Below are 21,626 nucleotides of genomic sequence, written 5' to 3'. Positions count from 1 at the left end.
GGGGGAGAGGGAGAATCCCAAGGAGACTCTATGCTAAGTGTGGAGCTTGACGCAGGGCTCAATCTCATGACCCTGAGATCATGACCTGAGCTGAAACCAAGAGTCGGATGCTTAAACGAGTGAGCCACCCAGACACCCCCAAATCAACGCTTTTTTTTTTTTTTTTAATTTATTTATTTGAGAGAGAGAGAATGAGAGAGAGCACATGAGAGGGGGGAGGGTCAGAGGGAGAAGCAGACTCCCTGCCGAGCAGGGAGCCCGATGCGGGACTCGATCCAGGGACTCCAGGATCATGACCTGAGCCGAAGGCAGTCGCTTAACCAACTGAGCCACCCAGGCGCCCCAAATCAACGCTTTTAATTTGAATTTTAATTGGCAATATCTGTTGAAATAAAACAAATATTATACTAGGTTTAAAAAATACATTATATGAAAGTTTGCTAAGAGAAGCAATATGACAGATGAAACTCTGTAGTTTGGTTTTTCAGTAGATAACGGCTTTTGTGAATTCGGAAAATATTTTAGTTACACATCTATTTTGGAGTTTTACCTGTTCAGCAAAAACAGTTAGGTTGATATATTAAGAGTTTATATAAACTGTAAAAGAATCTTAAATTCCTTTAACTCACAGCCTGGAACCACACTTCTGTAGTGTGTGATGGCACCATGTATTTGTATACCGACCACAAAATAAACACCATCAGTCCTTTAACTTATTTGAAATACAACTTGAGCTTTCAAATAAATGAATCGCTTAAAAATTCTAACATTTTGATGGGTCTAAAGCAGAAAAATTAAATCATAAGTCACCAAAACAGAAGAAAAAATCGTATTTTAATTGTAATCAGCACTGGATTGCAGTGTTCAACAATTAGAGATCATTATACCATCCTGAAATATCAGTGGGAAAGTGGCAAAAATGATGGGTATTCCATGTTTACAAAAGGCTCCGCCTGTGGCATGCTGTGTGTTTTTGTGAATCATTTATCTTCTAGCTTTCATCTGTCATAGTGTAAGATATTACAAATGTGATTCTGCATGACAGAATAATGAAACACTAAAAAAGACTTTGGTTAATGACTTCTCCATAAGAACTTTTCCAGAAAAAGTTATGAATACATATAGAGAACAGTGTTGTTTTTTTTTTCCTTTTCATTATTTCAAATATTCTCCCATATCGAGTTCTTAAGGGGAGACCATCAAATTTACAGTAAAATTCTGTAGGTAAAGTTTTCTCCCTATATATGAATATTTGAGTTTATCCAAGGAATTATCTTGTACCTAAATACAAGTATTGGAGTAGAGTAGAAAATAATTTTCTAACATTTGTAGTGACTGAAAAATAAGAAGCGCCCTCAAAAAACTTATGGAACTTTAATGATAGAGGTGACAAAGGTAAAGATAATCAAGGATATTCTGATGCATTAAAAATCAGAAAAGAAAAAGAAAGAAAATTTAAAAAGGAGAATGTAGTATAATGCTGTTACATAACTTATTTTACTTTTTTCAGGAACATAAAAGATTCAGAATTTATACTAAATTTATAGTCATTTTTGGAATTAACTAAAATCACACAAATCCACGTAATTCTAAGATCAGACTCTTGAATTATCAGAAAGTTTGGTAGTACTTTCCTGTATTTTACTTCTCTAACTACTAATAGCATACTCTTTGAATTTAAAAGTAAATTGCATATATATATATTTTTTTAAGTTGGCAAGTCCCAGACCATTGATTCAGAGATTTTCATCTTATAGATAAAAAAAATGAGGTCCAGAAAGCTTAAATAACTTACTTAAGGTTACACGGCCAATTAGAGGCAGATAAAGGACCACAATCCAGACCTGTGGACTCCCAGAACAGTTTTTTTTTTTTTCCAGTATTCCACAACAACTGTTCAATCTTCTTTTTAGTTTATTATTGTTACCATCACTGACTTTATGACTTTGAATTTTAATACAAAATAATCTTCAGCAATCTGATGCCAACTGGTATTAAACAGCCTGATGGGGCAGCCACTGAACTTATTAACTTGGTAAAATACAGCAAAAAATAAAAGTGAATATGAATGGAAAAAATGTTAATATGGTGAAGCATCATAATCACCATTTAAACAAATTATTGTAAAATGTCTAGACTGATATTTCTGCACTATATTTTCCAAAGTTTTCTTCTGAATTATTAAGCATCATTTATTTCCTATAACTGATTTTTTTTAAAATGAGAGAAATTTGAAACATCAACATTGACATCCATTACATAATGGATGCAAATATACATTTACCATAATGACCGAATAGATCATTTGACAGTTATTTTAAGAATTCAGCTAATAAAATTCTAGAGCATATTATACTCATTTTCTTGGAGGCTGAAAGGAAATAATTTTTTTAAGTGGAAAGAGAACATAATGGCAATAGGAAGTTATGATATATATCAATATATTTAAGACATGATGTTATATAATCTATAAATTGCAGCTTTATAAATTACATCTTGTATTAAAGGGACCACACGCATATTTAGATGTCTGACTGCTGACAGATTTCAAGCCTCACTGCTCCCCTTCCTCTTTGGCCACACATCTGAGCAAGCTGATTAGAACGCCTGAGTTCTCCTTCCTTTGGCACTAGTGGAAAGTTGAAACCACTAAAGCACTGACATGAACACAGGAACCCTCACACCACTACCAACCTATTTGGATAGAACTCCAAAGCTTCTCTCCCTTCCCTGCTGTCTCATGTCATTTTGGACCTGTTTGGGAGTCTGTCCTTCTCTTCCCAGAAAGCCTCATTATGTGACTAATTAAAAATTTTCATGCTCCCATATTGTTTGTGTAGTGTCATCCATCTCAAAATCCAAACCAAGAGTCGAGTAAGCTCAACAACTGAAGCAGTGAGGAGGTGTCCAGGTGATAAATAACGTAACTGAGCATCTTTCTTCTCTTGCTTTGGTTTAGAAACTGGTTCTTTTACCTGCTAGCAATCTTGCACTTTGAGCTATGCGGCTTTGTGCTGTATTTGCTGAGTTCTACAGAATTTTTATCACAGATTTAATCAACCTACACCAGAAATTTTGATGATTGGCATTTAGAAACGAGAGTTAAAGCCCTCCTTAAAGTTACCACAATACCACCGCTGGGTTGTGTCAAGCCTGATCCTATCTGTATGCCTCACGTGGAATTGTATGTCTTGATTACGGCATAAGCTGTGACTAATGCAAAGTTCAGAGAAACAGTTTTATGTTATGACTATTGGTTGTGAGTCTCAACAACGAATTGGTGCTTCTTCCATAGAATTCTCAGGAAAAGTACCGATACCTTGTGCAATTTATAGGGCTGCTGGGTGGCCAGTTGTGTGGAAGGGCAGTTATCATGTAGCACGCTGAGGTCTACACTCCTAGAAGCAGATGACTCACTAAGACTCCATGAAAATGCTTTTGCTGTTACTGCTGCCCAGGCCTGTCTGTAACAAAGATACTGATCCTTATGCTTATAGAGAAAAAACAAACAAACATTTATGGCATCTATGTGGAAAAATTAAAGAGGTAATTAAAACTCTACTTAAACTCTGGATCCTTAAACCCTATAAAGAAACAATTGTTACAGGGGAAGACCCTAGCCCTCATGTTACAGATCTGACACTTTCTAGACAAAGAATCTTATGAATATGAGCAGGGTAAAGAGGTTACCCCTCCTCCAAATTATATCTAGTTAACCATTAAACAAACAAACACACAAGGTGAGGAGGAAACAAAAAACTGAGAAAGAGATCCACAATTTGACCAAATTAGAAATCCAAAATTTACCATAAGACTTTATAAAGTGAAAATATAAAATGTTTCTAATTATCTTTTGCACCTCTAGAGCACAGATTTTGAATAAGTTTAATATCTACTGAGATGCACCAACTGGCAAACCTTCATGGCCTTATATCATTACAGAGGCCCAAATTATAGTTATTCTTGGGGATTTCAGTAAATTTCGAGCTAGTGAACTTAGGCACACCCTACAATATAAAGGAGCTATGAAATATAAAATAGTGAACAAAGAAGTATGCCTTGTCTTAATCATCAGAATTATTGCCCGGCCTAAATATCTGATGGTAGTCATGGAAACTCTAACCAAAAACGTACTAAGTTAAATTATGTCTTTGGCACTTACTGAAGGTTTGACAAATTGAGACACTATGGACCTTTCTCCATAATTAAAATAGTTAATATGGCCCAATATAAGTCAAAACAGAGTTTTCAAAGATTGAAACACCTTATAAAAGACTTATTTAGAGAAAGGGTGTTTATCCCCAATATTTCTCCCTTTAACATCCCAATTTAGCTGTTCTTAACCCTCAGAAAAGTGAATGGTACTTCATGGTGGATTACTGTGGTTCTGTGTTTCCACCCATTAAGGGCCCCATAATCAATATTATTGAAATGACTGGGTCCATCCAATCATCATCTGGTAAATATTTTGTTATTATTTATTTGGCTCATATGTTGTTTAATACCAATTTCCAGACTCTCAGCCATAGTTTGCTCTCAGCTATGATGGAATATAACACTTTTTGACTTCAGCTTTGAAGAGACACCTCTACCTGGCTACCCATGAGGTCTTCAATAGTCTGGCCACTGCATACATTTTTGTAGGCAAAATTATAAGTGTGTCCAAATTCTTGAGGAGCACAGGTAATGATATCACACTGATGACATCTTCCTTCATGGAGATGCATTTGCCACAATCGCTTAAGACATACAAATACAAGGAGCTCACAAAAGGGGCAGGTTTCATTTCCCCACACATAACAGAAGGCCCTGTCACCCCAGTTAAATCCCTACAAATGACTTGGTCAGCCAAAAGCCACTCCATTCCTGACACCATTAGGAAGAAACTTTTTTTTTAAGATTTTATTTTTATGTAACCTCTACAGCCAATGTGGGGCTTGAACCCACAACTCCGAAATCAAGAGTCGCATGCCAGCCAGGTGTCTCAAGAAAGACATATTGACCCTCACGGCACCATACTATTGAAACCTGCTAAACAATCTTCTAGGAATTTTTGGATTTTAAGGCAAAATATTCCTAATTTATAATTTTACTTAAGCCCATGTATGCTGTGACTAGTAAACTGGTCTACCTTGAGTGGGGCCATCTACAAAAATGTCTCTATACTCTTTCCAAATTATAATACAACAGGTGCTGCCCCACAGAGACTGTTACTCTAGAGACTTTAGCAACTTCCTTTCATTGCTCTTGGAGTCTCTGAACCACTCATGATAGGCATAAGTTGCCCCTGAACTTCTGGTCCGAGAAGATTCCCCTCTAAGCTCCACGTCATATGCCATTACAGTAGCAATCCTGCATACTGGGATCTCTTGGAAACAGAGGCTCTCAAAGCCTCTGAATCTATAGCTCTCTACATTCAGCTGCCCATTGTGCCTTGGGTCATGGAAGTGTACCCTGCACTTAGTACGGCCACTAAGCCCTCCTTGCTAAAAAGGGAAATGACAGCTACATATTAGAGCTAAATGTAGGTCCTACTGCCTACCCCACCTGCATGAAGGTGTGGCTTTTCTGGTCCTTAGTTCCTTACCAGATGCCATGCTTTTGCAGAGGTTCCTCTTCTGAACCCCTTAGCTACCTGAGTAGCTTTTTGGGATCAAACTGAGTGAAAAAGGAAAGGGAATCTGTACACCTTACAGACAGTATAACCAAGATCACTGACATGATTGAACACCCTGGAAAGCTGCTGCTTTTAATACTTTAACCAAGACATTCCTGATTAAAGACTCAACAATCAGTACAACTGCCCAAACTTTGGATAATTGTTTTTATACTGGATGCCCTGGTCAAAAAACTGAATATGTTTTAGACCCTTGGGCCACTGGCGATTGTCTGAACATGTGGTCCAAGGTCGCCCCTTATGGGGCAAAAATTTCTGGGAATCTTGTCTCAGACATACTCCAAAAATAAATCAATGCAACACATATCTCTACATATACTAAAGCCATAATACTAAGGCTTCATCAAGACACTCCATATCCTTTTCAGAGTTCTAGTTGTTATTGATAGTGATCAACACAATCATTTCACTTCTCATGATTCAAAATGCTGAGCTCTGCAACAAGACATTCAATGGAAATTTCGTGTCCCTTACCAATCTCTGGATGCAAGCCTTATAAAGTGACATTGTGGCTCAGACAAGTTAAAATATGACACATTTCACTTATCAGTCAAACACCAAGAGTGAATTGTGATAAGTACGATCCATTTTTGATGTTTAACTAATGGCAAGTTTCAAGCCATACTCCTTCCCTATCTGGGGCAAGCTAATAAGAAACCCAGGGTACGCTCTCCTTTAGAACAAATGGGAATTTCAAACTGCATAAGCTCTGGCCAGCATGTAGGAGCTTTCACTCCAGCACCACAGTAAAGTCCAAAGCCAGTCAGCTTTGTTTCCTTAAGCAATTTTGGATCTGACTAAATCCAGTTTTGGATTGTGCCCTGCTCTTCCCAGAAAGTCTCATTATATGAGTAATATATCTTTTCATACCTTCTTAGTGCATGTGTGGTGTCATAAGTCTTGACATCCAAACCAAAGTTGGATGGAGGATCCTGGTCTAGCTGGTGACCAAACATGGCTTCATCTAATTATATAAATAGTACCCAAAGAATTAAATAATATAAATATAGATACATATAATAATGACACTTTCCTTACTCTAAAATGTTGGGCTCAAAAATAAGGATTTCCTCTCTTATAGGGGCAAAATTAACATACACATTTCTTCCTATTGACATTAATAGAACCATTCATTTTTAAAAAGAGAGCACCCTTTTCTTTTCAGTTGTTCTATATCTAACAAATAATGATAAATAGTAAATATACATTCTGAATAAACACACATTTTGTGAACATTTGTCATTGTTAGACAAGTAAATTCAATATTTACAAAACACTAATCATTGATTTTGATGCACTGTTAAAAAATGAAGTGTCGTACATTTTAAATATAAAATATAAAAAGCCTTTATTGACCGTAAGTGTTCATTCATTACTGAAAACTTCACACCAGGAAAAACAGAATGCCAATGACATGATTTACTGACCTAATGAGCATACAAAAATAATCTCAAAACAATTTGTCACTCCAATTTGGGGAAAATTAGTGATTCAATTACTCAATTAAGTATAAAGTTAGGTAACAACAACATAAATTACGTAAGGGATGCTGAATAAAACAGATCATTGAAAACCACCTAGATATAAGATCAAAAGACAAATGGTCAGATATGTTTCTGAGTTTTAGAGGAGAATATACACTGAGTAAAAGAATGGCTACTAGTTTTAACACACAAGATGACAATAGTTAACTTTCCATCTGCAGGTCAAAATTACGGTAGTACATATTAAAAAGTACAGAAACCTACAAGAATTAAAAAAACACTTATATGTGTACATATATGTAGTGTGTGTGTGCATGTGTGCACATCTTAGTTTTAATCCACCGTTTTTGCTTTTTTCCTTCTAAATTCTAAGAAGACCTAAATTTTTAAATGCTACTTTTTATAGACCAACAGTTAATACAGTAATGTGAAAGATACGGTATTGCAAAAATAAATTGCATTTAACAATCATTTTGTAATTACCTAAGTCTATAAGATGGAAAAGAAATACTAAATTTAATGAATATAATAAGAATTAATGAAATATTCTTTATCTAATCATCACCAGTGTTTATACTATAATATTATGGTGAAGTTTGAGAAAAAAAAAAACAAACCAAAAAACCCCACGGCTATAACCCCATATTGTAGGCAACATCAAGGGAAAAATGTTTCTAAATTGACCTACAATGAAAAATAGGAAAAATAATGGTTGTGAATAAGAAACAAATACAAAATATGTGAAAGTAGGAGAGAAATTCAAGGTGATGTCAACAACTTAAAACAAAACAAACCAAAAATGTCCCTCCAGCAATACCCAAAAGGTTTTAGTAACTGTCTGTTCCCCTTGTACGGAGTAGACCAGTCTGACAACTTTGTGTAATTTAGGAATTCACAAATTTGAAACCTATGCAAGCAAGAGACTGCACCAATAGCAGAAGATAAAGAGAGGGCAGACTAACTGGGAAAATGAAGACAAAAAACTTGAAAAAGTTTTCATGCCTACTTCCAAGATTCTACTTTCGAAAGCTGATCTTGGGGAAGAGTAAGCTTTGTACTTTAATAAATATACATTCAAGGTGGGCCTTTTAGGAGGTGAAACTGTCTGGGAGGCCAAACACAAAATTAAGTCACCACAGACTATTCTGGATATCCTCAAGGTGATTTGCATGTTGGAATTTTCCAAGAAATCTAAATGTCAGTTTGCATTCTACACAGCTAATATTTGCTACAAGCTTTATAGAGTAATTTTTGTTAAGATTTTCTACATAAAACCATGGTAATATAGTTCAACCTCTGTAGTGTCGTCCCCCGCCCTGCCAAATTTGTATCCACCCAGGAGCTCAGAATGTCATTGTATTTGGAAGCAGGGTCATTGCAGATGTAATTAATTAAATATTAATATGAAATCATACTGGATTAGGATGTGCCCAACAACCAGTGTCCTTATAAGAGGACAGAGATACACACAGAAACAGAGGAGACACACAAACGGCAAAGGTCTTGTGACGACAGAGTCAGAAATCAGAGTGATGCAGCTATAAGCCACAGAAGGTCAAGGGTTGCTGAAAGCCACTAGGAGCTGGCAAAAAGCAAAGAAGGATTCTCCCCTGGGGCCTGCAGAGGGAGTGTGGCACTACTGATAACTTGATTTCAGAGATCAGCCTCCAGAACTGAGAGAATAAATTTCTGTTGTTTAGCCACCGAGTTTGTGATTTTGTTATGGCAGCCCTCAGACACTAATACATTCTCTTTTACACATACTCTTGGAATGTGAGGAATGGGTGACTGAAGGGAAGTGAGGGTGGGAGGATAGAAAGGGATAATCATTTCAAAAAGTAGTATGCCATGTGAAACTAATTTAGGTATTATGTTACTAGTTGTGAATCATTTCTTCTGAATTATAAAGAGGTCCTTCAGTATTTTTTTTAAAATCCTATCTCCTTAAATTGTTTCATGCATTCTTGATTTACCAATTGGTCCATCTAAAATATTTAATTTTACCCTATTGTGTCTTTCTTTCTCTTGGGCTTTAAAATAAGAACTTCATTATTTTCTATCCTAAGAGAAAACAAACACAGACATTAGCCTCTGACCTATACCCCACCTCATTGCCAACCTAGCTCCTCCTGCTTTATCTCAGCCAGAATTGTTGAAATAGAAGTCCACAACATTTATTCTCCAACTTTTGTAATTCTCCCCTCTTTTTAACTTGATTTTGGCTGCTACACTCTAGGTATAAATACATACTAACAAAAATATTTTTTCATCTAACAATGTCAACAGTTCTCCCACATTCTAAAGCATCTTATCTATATCAAATTCAAAATTGAGAATATGCTTTGCATGTTTTGGCACTTAAAAATAATGCATTGCATGAAGGCTTAAACAATCAAACAATAAAAGGGAAACAATGGGTAATTAAAAATTGAAAAATGAAGGAAAAATAAAACATATTTTATTAATAGAAAGGTAGGGTATTTTTTAATCCCCAAATCCAAGTGAAATAGCTTAATTGTTGACATCAATAAATGTTACTCAATGATCCAGAATTATTCTAGTTCTACATATATAGAACAACCGTAATCCTGCAGAATGAATATCACCAAAGTGACCCTAACATCTGAAGTTCAAATGAAATTCAATGATGCTCACGAAAGCATTAGGGATTGACAATTTTCTTATCTATAAAAACTGAAAGATAGGAATTGACTGACAGAATAATACTCATTCAATCAACCAGTAAAGTAAGGTCATATTATGTTCACTTTAACTGATACGAATTCAATTCTACACTGGGCAAAATAAATAAATGAAAGTAATTTGGTAGCACATGACCTATAAAAAATCAAGCTAGCTCATCTGGTATTAACTAAAGAAACTGTTCTGACATTAGAGGAAAAGTGTCCTGTTAGAATTATTCAGAGACTATAGGGCTTATGCAAAATTATGTAGATGATCATTATGGGTGAGTTAAGGAATTTCATGCATGCTGTTGATTGTATGTGATTTTCTCCTTACATAGCAACTGTAGAACCTTAACCTTTGTAAAAAATGCAATTTCAATGAATGAATTGAGTGTATTTGACAGATATTATGCTAAATGTTTAAAAAGTAAAATTCTAGGAGTGTCAGCATATAAAAGATACAGAAGAAGGAATGATTATAATTTGAGATAAGTGACAAGAAGAGAAAAAAGTGAGAAATGATATGTTAGGAAGTGATACCAAAAAGTCATAAAACAGTGGCAACAGAATGAAACTATGAGAATGAGAGGAAGAAGAAGCAAAACAGAAATTTGTGCTACTCTTAAGACCCTAATAAATCCAGTAATTCAGGTCATTTCATTACATAATTTTTGGTAAGTGGCGGTGGGGTGTCTACAAATGTGAACATAAACGTGTGTGTGCATGTGTATTTCTGTGTGTATGTGACTTAACTATGTACAATTTTGCCACTTACATATATTATATCATTTAATTATAAACTAACCTTATGAGGTAGACATTTATCACCTCTATTTCAGAGATGAGAAAAGTAAAATTCAGGCCAATGAGGAGACTTATCTAATGAGAAAGAGTAATGAATTATGCTCTGAAGCCAGAAATCTGACTTCAAAGTTGGCATGTTTAAACTCATAATGAGCATGAACTATGTGAGATATATTTTATATATGGAATCTCATTCACCCTTCCCAACAACTCTGCTCTGCAGACATAATGATCTCCATTTTAAAAATAAAGATACTGAGTCTCAAAGAGCATATGTAACTTGTCCAAAGACAGAGAGCTATAAGATGTGACAGGCTGAAATTAGAATCCAAGTTTGTCTGACTTCATATGTAGTTTGAAATACAGAATGATGCAACATTTATAAAAATAAAATCAGTTTCCTTATTAATAAATCAAAGAACATTTGCTTTCATCCACAAATAATCTAAGATGTATTTAAAAATTAATATTAAAAACCACTGATTATTAGTTGTATTACTTTTTACATTAAAAGGATTACATTTAATTTACATCAAGTCTGCTGCAGTAGATTCCATTCTTTAGAAATCCATTAATTTACTTTTACTTTTATTTTAATCAGTACTTTTTCCTTCCCTTTTTGAACACACATTGGCTACTGTAAAATCTCTCTATGTGACCAGCATGTCTATGTGCCAGGAAAGGAAATGTCTGATTTTCCTTTCTCATTTTTTTGGCCACATGACATCCCAAGAATAGATTTAATAGAACAAATTGATGGCTTATAAAGAGGACTGAGATAGCCATGCAACCTTCTGGACCATCTTTGCTAGGGTTCCGTCAGCAACCGTGTAATATTGTTGGCATCTGGGGACTAAAAACCCCTCTAGCAAGGAAAGGACTATTTTGGGGCACCAAAGGCAAAATATAAATAAATAAACAATTAAGTGGACAATGTTTTTCTTTCTAAACTGTCGTTCTCAAAGAGCTCAACTCTAATTTAACCGATCAGTATCCTAGAAAGAAGAAATATTTTGTAAAGAAACAGACACCTTGCTAATGCTGGCATAATGCTGTAAGATACTCTACATCAAGGTTAAACACAAGGTTTAGTACTTCACTTCTGATGACAATGTTCTCTCAAATAAGTTGAAGATCTTGGACTTGTCTCAGAAGAGAGAGAAGGAGGATATACAGGTAACACCAGGTTATAAGAAATTGGACTGGAAGCATCAGCTTATTTTATATATCAGCAGAAACGTTAAGTCAAGATGTGATCCAAAAATCTTGGTATGATAAAATCCATGTCCTTCTGCTAAAACACTTTGTCATTCAGACCCACACATTCATTGCAGCTGTAGCAAATCCTTTACCGTGTAACACAATGCTGTAAATCTAAATTGCAGAAGTCTGAACTTTCAGCCTCTCTCCCATACTGTACTGCTCACTAAATTTCCTTGGCCTATCCATCCATAAACAGAGCTTAACCTGGGTGAGATCCAGCTGGACCTTAGATCCCAAACCTTTAGAAGCCAGGTAAGTGACTTCTAAGACTTGTGATCAGGGAGACGTGAAGGCAGCAAAGGAAACATTGTCTTCTCAGTGCCAATGCCGAACAGATTGTCAGGCTGACAAGATGAGCTGAAATGTCCTTTGCTGTCTTTTCATATTCACTGCTGTCCCAGATACTAGGTACTTAAAACCAAAATCTTTTCTTCCTGGAAATGTGTTTAAAAAAGTATAAAACAATATGATTGTTTGGTACATACTTTTCTCATTATTATAATAGCTCTATATTTGACTTTATGCATATTTTACAGAGCACACTTTGCTTCGTGCTCTGGTAATTTCCCATTTTATGTAATTCCAACATGAAGGCACTTGCAAGGTTACTGGATGTACTTATTTTTAAAAATTAAAAACAATCCTGTTTTCATTTTTATATTGTTGTTCACCTGTGTACTTGACTGTAAATTCAGATTGAGTAAAATGACCTCAAAATTTTATTATTACAAAGCTACTATCTAAAAAGAATTACAGGGTAAAGCACTTCATGAATAGTGAATATTTTCATTAAAAAAACTAACATTTTTGAATAGCATGTAGCAGAAAATAAAGCATGTCTGGAATGAAATACTATATGATGAGATGAATATTACTTACCAAACTCCTTGGGAACTGCTATAGAATAAACACAATTATGTCCAACACTGTAATTTTTTGGATAGTTTGGCGATAGAACAGTGCCTTCTGAACCTGTTGAACGACTTCCACAGGGTGCTAGGAAGTAAAAATGACAAAAAATATTTTTAGAAAAACTTTAAAAAATCATACGATGAATATTTTCTTGATATAAAATTATAGCTATTGAATTTCAAGGTATAGGATTTATTTCCATCTTTTAACAAGATCCACCGTTGTCAAGTATTTTAAAAATAAATTGTGGCTGAGGGTTCCAGAGGGGAGGGGGCTAGGGGGATGGGTTAGCCTGGTGATGGGTATTAAAGAGGGCATGTACTGAATGGAGCACTGGGTGTTATATGCAAACAATGAATCATGGAACACTACATCAAAAACTAATGATGTAATATATGGTGATTAACATAACAAAATAAAATTTAAAAAAGAATAAACTACACATGGATCAGTAATCTAAATAAAAAAATAAAAATAAATTGTGGTCATATAAAACTTTAAGTATTCAGATTCACTCTTCTCAGCAATAAAGTAATTTAATAATATCATAATGTTATCTCTAGAGGTAATAATGGTGGCCCTGCTTTCATTTATGGTAAAAATGTAAAGATAATCATCTTTTTTATAATGATGAGAAATCACACATGCAGGTGGGAAATTGTTTTACTCACTGCCAGGCTTTGACACCGTACTCAAAATCAACCTTGATTATGCTGCCACCAAATTAAGTATTTTTATACATGGGACGGGGACGGCTGTACAAATACATTCACTCACTCATCTAAGTAAGATACTCTCACCAACCTTTATCCATTTATATGATTTACTTTTGAATCAGAAGAGTTGCTGATGGTGCACAGAGGCAGGTTTTTTGTTTTGTTTTGTTTTGTTTTTTTGCTATCTCAGCCCCAAACGTGCTACGTTCCTACAAAAGGTGAGGGTGAAACCAATGTTTCTGGCAAATTTGTAGATGGTGGTTCTTCTGTTCATAAGATAGGGGAAATACATTAGGTTTTATAGTTCTGGGCTATGAGACAGACGCCGGCTACTGATGGAGATTTAGGTATTGAAAACATAAAGATGATAGTTGACAGTCTCTAAGTGAATGAGATCACCCAGAAAACTACGTAGAATGAAAAAAGATGGCCAAAGAGGAGGTCTGGGGAACGCCAAGGTTTAGGATCAGATAGAGGGCGGCAACGGAGAAAATAGTGTCTTGGAAGCCAAGGGAGAAGAAGAAATTAAAAGAAAGTGTTTAACAGGGTTAAGTGTTGCAAATAACGTGTGGGAATAAATGAAAAAGGAGTCCGAGTAGATTCGGCGACCTGGAATGCCGCAGAGCAGGGGCTTCCCTACGCCCGCCCACGATTTTCTGAGGCGGGCTTCTGCCGCACTGCGGGCCTGCTGGCTCCGCCCCTAACTCCCCGAGGTAGAATGAGCTTCCCTGATTGGTGAGCCCAGGACGGGAATTTCTACTTCACTGCAGATTGGGCGCCACTCTGCTTAGGGAGCACGCTGGCCTGTCTGCTTCTCTACCGTGTATTACAGGGCGAGTCTGGTGAGAAAGTAGCCGCGATTGTTGAGGGACACCTGTAGCTGCGTAGGAAGCCTATTGATTCGGCTCCTCTGCTTTGATCCATATTAAAGCAAACAGTTCGCTTTCCTTCAGCCTATCCCTTAATCGGCTTTCAACGTGTGCAGAGAGGACTCCCAAGCAAAACTGAGAATTTTTGGTATCATTAATACAGCAGTTTCAACTAGAGCAGCTTTCTGCACGTTACAGCCAGCAAACCAAATCCAGCCCGAAACGAGAGAGATTTTTTTTACATTCTTAGAGTTACAAAACAAAACTAAGTTAGAGTATGCGACAGAGACGTATGTGGCCAACAAATCCTACAATACCATCTGGCCCTTTACAGAAAAAAAGTTCGCTAACCCTTGCAGGAGAGAGATGGTATCTAGATCGTAGTTGGATAAAGAGTAAGTGGTATATAAAGAAATACAGAAGTATCAGAACCTTAATTATCAACTAAAGGAGAATGTAGGGAGCCGTTAGGCAAAGGGCAAAGTTGAGTGAGTTTTTGTTGTTGTTGTTTTGTTTAACGGGGAGGAAGGATTCATTACAAAGGGACAATCCGGAGCAGACCCAGAGTCTAGGAAAAGATAAGATCAAGAACAAAAGTCGAGTGATTAGCTTTTGAAAACTGGAGTGACACTCCTCTGTGCTCTGAGAATAGGGTTGAAGGAGACTAGAAATGCATAGATTCAAGTTATACATTGGGAATTTATTGGAGTTATTGCCGGATTTTCCTTTTAAAGAGAGCTGGATGCAGTTGGTGGTGTGTTAGGTGACTGGAGAAGAGTCCTGCCAGTTTGAAAAAGCAAATGCTTTTCATGGATTCCTGGCCAGAGTTTAAAATATAGCAATATATTTAAAACACATACATACAATCCAAACAGGATCTTATATTGCGTTGGGTGGCTAATGAATGTTCTGCCTTTTAATGTTCTATTAAATGGTAATAGACTTAAACATATAAACTTAGAACTCCACAGAACAACAAATTGACAGTGATGATGATCACCAAAGATGCATTGCTCTCATCACTCATTATTGTTTGAGATTAGTCAGGTGTGTTCTTAGTTCAGCACTGATAACTTTATTCAGCTGATAATACTACTGATGAGAGAATCATTCAAGAATGAGTAGTATGTTTTATGTTAACTTTCCTTCTGATTTTAAGGTACTCCAAAATTACAATACTTTTGAGTGTATGTGACAGTAGTTCCTATTTTTATATTTGGAAAGTATGAATAGAAACGAGAGCTTCTACCTCAAGTTCAGCTTTGTGACTTAGTCATGAACATTCTGCCATTCCACATTAATATGCATCTGACAGCCTCAGTTTTCTTTTTATATTTTATTTTGCATAATGGACATCTAGGACAGCTTTTTTAAAAATATCATTTATAAATATAAGAAAATGTGAAGTTTTTTTTAAGACACTGATGAATTATATGAGGTTGCAGTATAATCACATGTTCTTAGGGTAATTAATACTATGTTAGATTCTGTTATTTGTACTAGTAGCAATAATTTTACGTTTCTTCTGGTCAGTGCTTACCACATGTCCTTGTTGATAATTATATTGAATACTGTAGTGATTGACAGTATTTTATGCAGTATGCAAATAATATAAATAAGAGAAAATTAACTGTGCTTTGAGATACAAATTTATTTTAATCTATCTATGTTTCTAAAAATCTAAGTGCAATAATGACTAAGCCAGAGCAACTTTACTAATTCTCCTAATATTGGTTCCTGGAAGCTTTTCATATTCTCTCTTCCTGTTTTAATTTCATCGTATTGGCTAGTACAGAAAGGGCAGCCTTTATTTTTCTGGCTCTGTTAACAATCAGTAGAAGTTAGAAGCCAGCCAAGACTTTGAATGCTATGCTTATTTTTCCCATTTGACTTGTACCTGTGGGCTATTTGTCACACTGGCTGTGTTTCTCAAAATAGCCCATATCCCTTGGAATGCAGTAAATGTAAGAATTCACCTGTGTCTGTTCCTGATTATAACTTATTTGATACACATGACTCCTCTTAAATCTATATTTAATAACACTGTTGTAGAACACATGAATTAGGAGAAGGAATGGTTCTATGACTAAGTAAGTTGGGAACTACATGGGTAAAAGAAAAAGAGTTCTTTACTATATGGCCTCACTGATACTTTAGTAAGATCTGGGGAATGTCATGTTCTTACAAAATTATTTGATCATGGAGACTGTTTCAGTATAACATCTCACAGGACCAATGTTCCCTAGAACACGCTTTGCAAAATGCCAGATTGATGATTCCAGAATGTGCTATCACTTGGCAATAACTCTAACATTTATATTATTGCCTGTAATTGATTATAATTTTGTAGTACTAAAGAACTGTTTTATGTATGCACATAGAGCCAAAGTATTTTAAAGATTTAAAATGTCAGACTTAGCCTATTATAAAGTACTATTATTCTTGACACGCTTTCCCTGACCCTTGGGGTCCAATACATCAATTTGTTGCTTGTTCCCTTACATAGCTTATCAGTCTCTCTTTCCTCTCTACCACTCAAAATGCCACAGTCCACACTCTCAACAGTTTCCACATGGGCTCTTCCATTGGACAACTAGCTCCACTCATCCCCGAAAGTTCTCACCACTGTTAACGATTTTTCTAACAGACAAGTCTTACATTTCTCTTCTTTCCTAGAACAGTTCTGATAAACATTATGTTCTCCATAAATGTTTGTGGGATGATTGAATGATCTATGCTTGCAAGACCAGGCAGGCTACTATAAAATGTTGTTCCAGAGTCATCACATAACACAAACATTTCATTTTGTTGAAATTACCCTAGATATTCACTTAAATCCAAGACAGAATGGAGACATACCCTCTTTTACTAAATCCATATAAGCCTACTTTTTTTCTTTCTGTGATTAAAATCTTCTAGTTATTAGAAATCACTGTTGCTTTATATTTAGAGGCAATATTATGTGAAAGATATGTATCTTTAAACATTGGAAATATGTTCAGTGACAGAACTCTTAACAATATGAGAGTCACATGGATACTGAGTTCCACTGGAGGAATAGCAAACTCATGCCTACCATTTTACAGTAGTAAATCCATGCTAACATTTTATCAGTCTGGAGCATACCTTTTTTTTTTTTATTTTTAAGGATTTTCTTTATTTATTTGACAGAGAGAGACACAGCGAGAGAGGGAACACAAGCAGGGGGAGTGGGAGAGGGAGAAGCAGGCTTCTCGCGGAGCAGGGAGCCCGATGCGGGGCTCGATCCCAGGACCCTGAGATCATGACCTGAGCCAAAGGCAGACGCTAAATGACTGAGCCACCCAGGCACCCCTGGAGCATACCTTTATTCAAAGAGTGACATCACTCACACAGTTTAATTTCATATGATTTTTCTTGTTCTCATTTTTCTGTTTGTTTTTTAAAAATTCTCTTTGGCTGAATTTATATGGCTTGATTTGTATAAGTAAAATGTGCCCATACTGTAACTATTCTCTATATGTGTGTTTCACTCTTGCAATATGAAAGAGGGATACAGTAGACAGATGTGGTATTTCCAGGGAAATCAGAGGATGAGTCTGCAACTGGGTTTCAAGACTTCTAGTCATTTAGTGAAAAGGACTTCCCTCCTATGGTTTGATCATGTGTGTGGGATGGAGGAGGAAGACTGAAGAAGAAGGAGAACAAGAAGTAACCTCCCAGTAAGTGAAATAGAAGAATCCCAAACCATTTTTATGGAAAAGGTACTATTTGAATGTCCACATATCTTAGAGACTTTATAATACATGCAACACAGCCTTGAGCTACTTGCAATTTCAAATCTGTCTTTTCACTTGTGTAATGTATAATTTATTATCAAATATACTCTATAATAAAAATTATTATATAATATATAAATTTTTCTCAGAAAGCAAGTTAGGTACTTTTAAAAGTGATGAATTCTTGTAGGTCACAAAAGAGCAATATGGTATATTAAATCAATAATTTACTAGATGTGGCCTGTGACTCCTTCAGTTTGAAAGAACTGCTGTACCTTACAAAAGTGCTGGCCCACTTCTAGTAAATTACTTATGCCCTGATATAGCCTGATTGAATGTCACAAATCAAAAATCCTGGTATAGAAAGTGTTTGAAAGCTGTATCTCCCATTGAGTTTTTTTTTTTTTTTTTTTTTTTTTTAAGAGAAGTCCTTTCATAACCCTTAAACTCTGGAATTGAATTTATAATGCAGACAGCTAATATTCCCAGTATTGACTTGTAGATTAAAATTACTATCGCTTCTTCCCTCCTTTGTTTAAAACCTTGTTCTTAGTTAAAAAAAACAAAAAACAAAACTAATTATTCAGCCATTCATTTCTTTTTTTTCCAACCATTCTTTTCATGCTTCTCTTCATGTCTGCTATATAAGCATTTCATTTTTTTTATCTTAGATGATAAGCCTCCAATAAGGCTATTCTAGCATAATGGTAATAAATATTTCTTTAAATTATAAACTGTTACTCTAAGTAACTTATTTATTTTGATTTTCATTTTCTTCTCCATCAGTTCTGATACATTCACATTTATTTATCTGGAAAACTAAAGATAATATTGCCATGAGTTTCCTATTGCCTCATCTGTTCACCTAAAAAAACAAAAAACACAAACAAAAATCAGTCTTTATTACTTGTGAATTAATTTTGTGGTAAAATTCCACACTCTTGTTTAACACTAAAAAAAAAAATTCATCTCCATGTTGTAATCAGTGGCTTGTAAACCATTTTAATCACTCACTCAGTAAACTTAGTAGGATATGAGCTTCTACATCTGTCACCTCACTGATTGCCTGAACTCACTCATTTGATTTTGCTGGCTAGGAAGGCCTTCCCTTCATGCCCCAGTGCTCGATGAGCTGTGTTCTCCAACAGAGTGTGTTCTTAGAGAAAGAAGAGTCATCCTATGACATAGACCTATGAATAAATAGCTATATTCCTTGGATAGATTTGCCATGCTACCATATGTAAATTCTACTAATACTATGGGTGTTAGTAGTTCATCTGTGATACCATGTCACTCATTTTTAACCTCATTTTCAAGATTGAGGTATAATTCACATACCATAAAATTCACCCTTTTAAAGTATATAATTGAGTGTTTTGGTTTTTTTAGCATATTCACAAAGTTGTGTAACCAACACTCTATCTAATTTTAGAATATTTCTGTTATCCCCGAAAGAATTCCTATACTCATTAGCAGTCACTCCCTATTTCCTATACTCCCAAGTCCCTAGCAATCACTAATCTATGATTTTGTAGAAAAATGTATATGGGAAGACAAATTCTTAAAATGATTTTAGCTGAATTGTTGATGTTTTTTAAAAACTAAAATCCCTTTTCATTGCTTAGTTTCTGATTTCTAACTCATTGATTTTAAGTGATGGCAGTCTTTTATTGTTTAAAAAATTGTTTTAAAACAGCTAATATATTAGTACAAAATGAGCTTAGAGGGGAAAAAAATCATCTGTGACAATTTATTACCCCTGCCTGATTACTTCACAAGCATTGATTTCTCGGGAAAGTCTTCCCTGTCTTCCAGACTAGTTCAGAGGATCACATCATACAGCATTCCATTACGTTCAGGACACTGATTACAACTTGTTTTATATTTATATTCGTATTTTTTTTTATATAAAGCCACTTATTTATATAGGGTCTGTCTCTCTTAACTCCAAAAATCTATTAAGTCAAAGTTTCTATTTCTTTTTATACACCATTTATACCTCTGGAACCTAGCACAGTGTCTGTTTATACAATGGACTTCTAATAAATATGTTATAAATATTAGGAAAACTAAAATATACAGTATATTACTATCTTGCTGCTGACTAAATGCATGGAATGTAAAACTCAGATTCTTCAAACCATTTGCTTAGGGTAGCATAGTAAATGCTATATAAAACCCAAAGCTTTGGAATCTACAAGATTTAGTTTTGAATCCCAGCTTCACTATTTACTGACTGACTATTTACTTCTAGCTTTGGAGGAGAGGAAATTTCAAACTGGAACTGGAACAGGAAATGTCTGATAGATATGCTATATGGTGTGGGCCTAGATAAAATGAATTAAGCAACTCTCTGGCCCCACAGAATCTTCTGGAGGTGATATAATGTGGGTTTCATAAAGGCCTTAGGAGGATGAACTAATCTCATCAATCCCAGGAAGGAATACAAAGTTTAGAGAAAGGGCAGGAGGAAACTTCCCTGGTGTTTCTGTCAAGCTCTTCCCTTGAGAGAGAGGAATGCCATTTAGTGATTCTCCCAGAGCATTGTTCCTTCCAGGAGGAGCTCTGGCTTTTATTTTCCTCTCCCCTTCATTTCCCTACTCCATCCCAAAGGCAGAGGGACCTACATCTTCAATTCAGCTGTTGTCTCAAGAGGTGGTATGTGTGTGGGTGTGTGGGGGGGTGTGGTTTGGGGTCACTGTGCTCAGCTGTTAACAATCACTGTGGATGTGGTCTTCTAATTTTGCACTCCCTATCCTTTAGAGGTCCAGGGGGAAACAAGAGCCAATGTTAACAGTGAAAAGGAGGAAAAATTGGCCCATCTTCTCCTCTTCCTTACAGCTCAGAGGTTCTTTTTTCTTGTTTCATGAATTTGGATGGGGAAAAAATGTTTATATTTTCCAATTCTTATGGAAATTTTTTTCTAACTGAATTTTACCATTTCGTTTAATTTCAAATGTAGGCAGCAAACCACTGGGACTTTGTCACCAACAGGAATTACAGATGTTTTTATATTACATTATAATTGTTGCAGATACCTCAAGTAGTTATTAGATTTGCTAGAACTTATAATTTAAGGCAATAATTAGGAAGCAATATATTATTACATCAAAATTTGTTTTTTCAATTATAGATTTTAAGTACTTGGATAACTGTGTTTCAATATAATCAGTTTATCTTTCATGCCCATGTGCTTTATTATATTTTATACACCTAAAAAGATAATTCTAGGATAGGATTCATCATCACACAAAAAAGAAACCCTATTCTAATTAGATTCCTCCCAACTCACCTCTTTTTACCTTTGTAATTTTTTGTCTTCTCTTTTCCTTAAGGGGGCTTGGCTCAGGGATTATTGCTTTGGCCTATGATGATCTGGAAAGTATTAGTTGCATTGGAGAACCTTTCCTTCTTACTCTTTTGTCTCTCTTCCTAACAGGACAGATCAATTCTTCC

At 35.4% G+C, this 21,626-nt stretch overlaps 1 protein-coding gene across 6 annotated transcripts in view; it reads right to left on the bottom strand.

Annotated features, from left to right (window-relative positions):
* The window catches only part of CSMD3 (CUB and Sushi multiple domains 3), a 1,190,044-nt gene that overhangs the window by 218,867 nt on the left and 949,551 nt on the right, over window positions 1-21,626 (bottom strand). For all 6 annotated transcript variants that reach the window (XM_078072078.1, XM_078072080.1, XM_078072079.1 and 3 more), the window contains one exon: window positions 12,795-12,911. In XM_078072078.1, coding sequence (XP_077928204.1) covers window positions 12,795-12,911 — 117 coding nt within the window. The remainder of the gene's footprint in view (window positions 1-12,794; window positions 12,912-21,626) is intronic.

This window comes from Halichoerus grypus, chromosome 5 (genome assembly GCF_964656455.1).
Source record: "Halichoerus grypus chromosome 5, mHalGry1.hap1.1, whole genome shotgun sequence".
NCBI lineage: Eukaryota > Metazoa > Chordata > Mammalia > Carnivora > Phocidae > Halichoerus > Halichoerus grypus.
This window is presented reverse-complemented; position numbering and strand designations above follow the sequence as displayed.